A 7,680-nucleotide genomic window follows, 5' to 3' on the forward strand; every position below is an offset into this window, starting at 1 on the left:
CAGAGTTCCGCTCTTGTTGCCCAGGCTGGAGTGCAGTGGCATGACATCAGCTCACTGCAACCTCTGCCAAAAGGGTCCCAGCAATTCTTCTGCCTTGGCCTCCCGAGAAGCTGGAATTACAGGCGCCTGCCACTTCGCCCAGCTAAGTGCGTATTTGTAGTAGAGACGAGGTTTCACCATTTTGGTCAGGCTGGTCTCGAACTGCCGACCTCAGGTGATCCGCCCACCTTGGCCTCACAAAGTTTTGGTATTACAGGCATGCGCCAACGGCGCCCGGGCTCCACATACATAATTATATCACCTATGAAAAAATAATTTTGTTTACTCCTATTTAATCTTCAATCCTTTTATTTTTCTTGCCTCACTCCACTGGCTAAGGACCTTCGGCTGCAATAGTTGGCATTCTCATCCGTAGCACACTTAAATCACCACTAAGCTTTCCCAGCCTCAGGTCAACTGTATTGGGAGGTTGGTTTCTCACTGGAGGTAGCCCTTCTTCAACCGCCTGCAGCGAGTTAAGGCAGAGAGTATATCTCTGGCGGGCTCATCTTCCAATACGGAAGAGCCCGCCGCCCCTCTCTGGTTGCCGCGCAACGGCGTCGTTCTGATCCCGGGTAGGTGCGGAGCTGCTGGAAGCACGTGCCGCCGCTTCCCCATTCTGATACTACATCTCCCACAATGCCTCGCGCCACGGGCGGCTAGTCCCAGAGTGCTGGAAGGGCCGGTCGGGAGGCGGAGCGGAAGCCGAGTGCTAGGGACTAGCGGAGTAAAATCTGCACAAGCTGGGAACCAACCTCCTCTCGACTCCCGCCCCCTGGCCTTTCTCCGTCCCGACCTGGAGCTGCTTCGCCAGTGCGGGACGCAGCTGACGCCCGCTAATCAGCTCTCGCTGCGTCGCCTCGGCTCAGAAGCTCCGTGACGGCGGCGACCGTGACGGGAAGCCCAAGGTAAGGTAATGAGGAGGGGGCGAGTCCGCCGGCCGGGCCCGCGCCTCTCGCGCAGCCCCTCGGCACCGGCGGCTGCTCCTCCGCTGCCGCGCCCCCGGCTCCGGTCCTCCCCACGCCGGGGCCGCAGCTGCGGAAACCCGGCTAGGGCACGGGCCGGCAGCCTCCGGCCGCAGCCAGAAAGGCTCTTTGTCTCTTGCTTTGGGCCGCGTCTCTGTCCCTTGGCGTCTGACAGCTGCGGCCCCTCGGCCCGGACGGAGAATGGAGCGTGGCGGGGGCTGCGCGAGCCGAGAGGGGCGGGCTCCGTCCGGGCTGTGGGTTGGAGAGCCCGGGCGGCACAGCGTTCACTTCTTTTTTTGTTTTGACAGCCAAGTTCTGTTCTACTTTGGGAGAGAGAGAAAGTCAGATGCCCCTTTTAAACTCTGTCTTCAAAACTCATCTCCTGGGTGACTAGTAAGGTTGAACTTAAACTGCTGTGTTGACTGTGGCGGTAATGAGAATGGCTCAGTCAGCCAGGGTTCGAGTCCTGCCTGGTTTTGTCTCACTGCCTGCCTTGGTAATCTTGGTTACTTAAGGCTCTCAGCCTGAGTTTTCTCATCCATCAAAACACACCGCTTTAAGTGGTTAGAATTAAAAAATAACAGACCTATAACGTCATTAGTTCTTCATTTGATGAAAAGATCCTTTGAATGTAATACTTAGCTATGACTGAAGTGACCGAAGTGGCCTTTGGACTTGAGTTTTGCGCTTTTCTTTGTTTAATCATTAGCACCTTTGGTTATATGTTGTTCACTTTATACTTTGTTATCCTAAAGCTAAGCAAAGGATTCGTTAAAATATGTCATCTTCCTAATTTCTGCTGTTTTAAGATGGCTGAGAATGTTCTTAGGAAATTGATGACACTGCTTTTCTGTAGATCAGCTTTAGAAATACAAGAATTTATTCACCTCTCTCCTCCCCCTCAGGTGTGTGTGTATATGTGTGTCCATCTGTCCTTTGGGGATCCTTAGAGGCGCTTAAGTGTTTGTTTCATCAGAGTAGGCAGAAAGGTGTTCTGCAGTCCTGTCTCTGGGCTTCACCATATTTACCCTGTGTCAACTTTTTCTTACTTCTCTCTGCGCCTTCTCACTGATTAATAATTTCCCCAGTTTGGGATTTGTGTTTACAAGTTGTAGTTTTTGTTCACAAGACACCCTGAATGAATGCATTAAATTTCATCAGGAATGACTTGATACATTTCAGGAGTCCCTTTTCACTTTCCGTTGTTCTTGCACTATTTTCTCCTGAATTTTACTGATGTTGGTTATGAGTTTTTCTTCAAGGAAATCTCTATGATCCTTAATTGAAGTTTATTTTTCACTTAAAGTATCTGCTCTGTACTGCTTTGAGTTCAAACACTGTTATGCAATATGTGCAATAACACGTCCTAAGTAAATACTGTTTTTTTTTTTTTTTTTTTTTTTGAGACTGAGTTTGGCTCGTTACCCAGGCTGGAGTGCAATGGCGTGATCTCGGCTCACCGCAACCTCCGTCTCCTGGGTTCAAGCAATTTCCCTGCCTCAGCCTCCCAAGTAGCTGGGACTACAGGCGTGTGCCACCATGCCCAGCTAATTTTTGTATTTTTAGTAGAGACGGGGTTTCACTATGTTGACCAGGATGGTCTCAATCTCTTGACCTCGTGATGCACCCGTCTCGGCCTCCCATAGTGAAATACTGTTTTAAAATACGAAGTTGTAGAAGGAAAAAGCCAGGGGCCTGATGAATTGCTGGTGTTACTTCTTCAGTGACAGATTAATTTTTAAAATATATGTGAGGAAAAAAAGGAGAAATCTAATGAATGTATTTTATAAGCATAACAGAGCCATAGAATAAATAAATGGAAAACTTAAACTGTGGAAAGAGACATATGCACATAAAATTTCTGATTCACTCTAAAATGTGTTGCAAAATACTTGTTTTGAGGAAACTGTTTCTATGTTGGTGTTATTTAGTGCAGCATAGGACAGAGAGTAATGGCTACGGAAATAGACGTCCTTAGTTTTGTCCTTGCTCTGTCACTATCTGTGTAACCTTAGATTACTTTGTGGTCCCCAATTTTCTCATCTCTAAAATAGTGAATTGGTCTGATTCCAAGGACTCTTGTAGCTCAGACTTTCAATGATAAAGGTTTTTAGAGGTTCTTTTTAATGTGGAAACAAAATAGGTGTAAACCCTTTTAGTCATTTGTGTTCTTAGTTTTCTTCCTGCTTCAGATATAATTCTTTCAAACTACCTTGAAGGAAGAAATACATATAAGAAAACAAGAAAGCTGCCAGAAATCAGAATCTCTACTGGCGAGTTATCACTCTCTCAGGAGCTGCACGTGTTTACTCTGCATTTTTGACATGCTTTATTCTCTTTCTCCCTACTCTGTATCTTTTGCACATAGCCTCTGTACCTATTGTGTCTGATTCTTCACAACTTTATCTTGTCAATCCCCTAACCCAACTTTATTATTTATTTTCATGCCTTCTCCTTCAGCTCCTTCTGCCAACTGTCTGGTTTTCCCTGGGGCCTCTTTGAGGCCAGAGATGCTAGCCTAGTTGGCTGTGGAAGGGGACGTGGGGTCATGTGGCACAAAGCATGATTGGCCAAGACAGTACATGCTCTGTGATTAAAGTATCTAGGGCTCCATAGTGTGTGTGTATGTATATGTATGTATATAAGTTTTAGGTTTTTTTTGTTTGTTTTTTTTTGAGACAGAGTCTTGCTCTGTTTCTCAGGCAGGAGTGCAGTGGTGCTGGCTCAATGCATCATTTACCTGTTGGGATCAAGGAGTTGTTGTAACTCATGCCCAGCTAATTTTTGTAGTTTTAGTAGAGACAGGTTCTCACCATATTGGCCAGGCTGGTCTTGAACTCCTGACCTCAAGTGATCTGACTATGTCAGCCTCCCAAATGCTGGGATTACAGGCATGAGCCATGGAGCCTGGACTGCATAGTATATTTTATTTTATTTTATTCTGAGACAGAGTCTCACTCTGTCACCAGGCTGTAGTGCAGTGGTGCGATCTCAGCTCACTGCAACCTCCGCCTTCCAGGTTCAAGCGATTCTTGTGCCTCAGCCACCCAAGTAACTAGGTTTATAGGCATGCACCACCACACCTGGCTAATTTTCGTATTTTTGATAGAGACAGGGTTTCACCATGTTGATCAGGCTGGTCTTAAACGCCTGGCTTCAAGTGATCTGCCTGCCTCAGCCTCCTGAAGTCCTGGGATTACAGGTGTGAGCCACTATAATCTAAAATATGGCCTGGCCATATTTTAGATTAAACTTTTTACTGTAGCATAATGGTTAGTTTTCCTTTTGCCTTAACATTTTCTATTTTTGTCCCTGCCTCATTTTACTATTTTTCTTTTATCTGTTTTTGTAATGTTCACATTACAAAATGTTGTCTTCTCTTCCCTCTCCCAAATGTGCCATCTAAAAATGAACTGATAGCTTGACACTCATATTTCCGTGTCTTAGCTGGAATTTTAGTGTAGTTTCTCTCAAGGCAGTGCATTTTAAGCCTTAGACCTTATTGTGGAGTGAATGGGCTGTGTTCTATGTTAATCCCAACCATATTAGCCTCAGGCGGTATTACACAGAAAAAATATTTTAGGAATGGCTCTTTTTTTTTTTTTGGTTTGTTTTTGGAGAGAACTATTTGAACCTCTGAGCTGCAGTGAACATACTGTGTCTTTTTGTAGTAAATCTATGCCTCTCTAGCTGAAATTCCTCTGGGGACTAATAGGCAGCAGTAGTTCTAGTACGTTTGGCTGAGTGAAAGCTGCTCTTCCTGCTAGTTGCCATGATTGCTGTTGATAGTTACTTTAGCTATAGTTATAATGGCACAAAATGTAGAGCACCAAATAAATGCAAAAATAAGATTTGAATGAAAGATTTTAAGGTACTATTAGCCATCTACTTGCGTTTTTAATGTTACTGTTGCTATGTTTGCATAAAATACAAGGAAGTACTTCATGACAGCCAGTGTGAAGTGCAGTATTTTAAAAACTTTCTGGCTGGGTGCGGTGGCTCAAGCCTGTAATCCCAGCACTTTGGGAGGCCGAGGCAGGTGGATCACGAGGTCAAGAGATCGAGACCATCCTGGTCAACATGGTGAAACCCCGTCTCTACTAAAAATACAAAAAAAAACATTAGCTGGGCATGGTGGTGTGTGCCTGTAATCCCAGCTACTCAGGAGGCTGAGGCAGGAGAATTGCCTGAACCCAGGAGGCAGAGGTTGCGGTGAGCCGAGATTGCGCCATTGCACTCCAGTCTGGGTAACATGAGTGAAACTCCGTCTCAAAAAAACAAAAACAAACAAAAAAAAACTTTCTGATAACAATCCATAGTAAGAGATCTTTTTATATCAAGACTCCATAGATGGCTGGGCATGATGGTGTGCGCCTGTAGTTGGTCCTAGTTATTAGGGAGGCTGAGGTGGGACCAGGAGTTTGAGACTGGCCTGGGCAATGTAGTTAGATCTCAATATGGAAAAAAAGAGAAGACTCCATAGTTGTTTAACAGTTTTTGCGTAGGCTGGGCTCACTGGCTTATGCCTGTAATCCCAGCACTTTGAGAAGCTGAGGCAGGAAGATCACCTGAGCTTAGGAGTTTGAGACCAGCCTGGGCAACATAGTGAGACCTTGTCACTGCTAAAAATAAAATTTGTCAAGTGTGGTGGCACACACCTGTAGTCCCAGCTGCTTAGGAGGCTGAGGTAGGGGCAGGGGACGGGGTGTCTCTTGAGTCTGGGAGATCAAGGCTTTAGTGAGCTATAGCCACTACATTCTAACCTGGGCAACAGAGCCAGACCTTGTTTCAAACAGCAACAACCAAAAACTGTGTATGCATACGTCTATATATGTAAAAATCAACTGGAAATTTCACAAAATTGATAGTATGTACAGTCTACTCTGATGGTTTTATCTTGTGTTTTGAAAAAGTGCTTATTGCAAACTGTTGATTTTGTTCCCTGCTTTTGAAAAACAGTGGAGTTGGCTAGTTGCGCTGGCTCAAGCCTGTAATCCCAGCACTTTGTGAGGCCAAGGCAGGCGGATCATGAGGTCAGGCATTTGAGACCAGCTTGGCCAATATAGTGAAACGCCATCTGTACTAAAAAAAAAGTACAAAAATTAGCTGGGTGTGGTGGCGTGCGCCTGTAGTCCCAGCTACTTGGGAGGCTGAGGCAGAAGAATCGCTTGAACCCAGGAGGCAGAGGTTGCAGTGAGCCAAGTTTGTGCCACTGCACTCCAGTCTGGGTGACAGAGCAAGACTCCATTTCACAAAAAATTAAAAAGAAAGAAAGAAAAACAGTGGAGTCCTGGGCTGAGAGTTTGGATGCCTAATGTTTCTCTGTGTGACTTTGAGTAGTCATTAGTTCTCTTTGTGCCTCCTTTTTCTTATCTTTATAATGAAGGTGTTCTAGTTTAAATATTTGCTGATTCTTTGTTTGATTTAATTAATTAATTAAATTTTGAGATAGAGTTTCGCTCTGTCACCCATAGCTCATTGAAACCTGGCACTCCTAGGCTTGAGTGGTCCTCCTGCTTCAGCCTCCTGAGTAGCTGGGCCTACAGGTGTGTACCACCATGCCTAGCTAATTTTTAAATTTTTTTGGTAGTGACTGCATCTTGCTGTGTTGCCCAGGATTGTGTTGTACTCCTGGCTTCAAGAGTAGCCCAGCCTACGCAAAAACTGTTAAACAACTATGGAGTCTTCTCTTTTTTTCCATATTGAGATCTTCCTTGGCCTTGTAAAATGTTGGGATTATAAGTGTGAACCATCATGCCCAGCCTGTTTTACTTTTCTCTGGAAATAATGTTGGACTAAAGACAATCACATATCTTTATGTCTCTGGCTAGGGAGAGAGAAACCACTGAAAAATGGCTTAAATATTTGGTTGTTTACTTAGTGTGCTGTTTGGCAGGTAGCATAATAGAGCTTTGAACAGCACGTTTCTCCAAAGATCTTGTAAAGTGGAGTGGACATGTTAATACCTGTAATAAATATAAAAAATTAGAAAAAAAATTATCCCTGTTTGTTTTTCTGTTTTTATATTTCTTAACAGGGAATATCTTGGAGTTTGAAAAATTGTGTTTAAAATGCTTAATACCAGTTTTAAGTAAATGCACTGACAGATGGCTACCTAGACCTTGTTTCATACCTGATTTTGCCACAGCCCCTTTCAGATTAGAGAACACCAATAAGAATATATTTTTCTTTTGTAAATACCACCATATCAGATCATTACTGTTCCCGTATATCACCAAACAGTGGAACTGCCATTTTCATAACACAGGGGAACACACAGCTTTCTGTGGTTGTGGGTTTCCTTCTCTTTAGTTTGTATGATTTCTTCAGACCAGGCCATTTCATACTGTGCTTTGGGAGCCCTCTCATTCTCATTTCTTTGTGTTGAGGAAAATAGGAATAAGGAATTTGTTGCCTGCTCCCGAAATTCTGATCAGAAAAGGATTCTAAAGGTTTTATTTGGAAGGAAATTAGACCCAGACTTTGTACTTCCTCCTCTTTCTCAAATCAGATAATACTCCCTCATTATTCCTTGACCCCACCCCTCATGTAGATGTACCAAGACACATCACCCTTTTTTTCCTTCATAGCAGTTTATCACAAGCTGATATATTTCTTTATTTGCTTATTTATTGTTCTATTTCTATTAAAGTAGTATCCAGAAAAACAGGAATCC

General features: G+C 44.0%; 2 protein-coding genes across 2 annotated transcripts in view; one reads left to right on the forward strand and one right to left on the reverse strand.

The window, feature by feature from the left end:
* Positions 1-657, reverse strand: part of LOC108303109 (MORF4 family-associated protein 1-like) — a 25,868-nt gene extending 25,211 nt beyond the window's left edge. The window contains exon 1 of the mRNA XM_017526880.2: positions 482-657. Within this exon, the coding sequence (XP_017382369.1) occupies positions 482-657 (176 nt within the window). The remainder of the gene's footprint in view (positions 1-481) is intronic.
* A 29-nt stretch (positions 658-686) lies between these two features.
* The window catches only part of CCDC126 (coiled-coil domain containing 126), a 46,520-nt gene continuing 39,526 nt past the window's right edge, over positions 687-7,680 (forward strand). The window contains exon 1 of the mRNA XM_017526994.2: positions 687-947. The gene's annotated coding sequence lies outside the window, so the exon portion shown is untranslated. The remainder of the gene's footprint in view (positions 948-7,680) is intronic.

This window comes from Cebus imitator, unplaced genomic scaffold, assembly GCF_001604975.1.
Source record: "Cebus imitator isolate Cc_AM_T3 unplaced genomic scaffold, Cebus_imitator-1.0 Scaffold45, whole genome shotgun sequence".
Classification (NCBI taxonomy): domain Eukaryota; kingdom Metazoa; phylum Chordata; class Mammalia; order Primates; family Cebidae; genus Cebus; species Cebus imitator.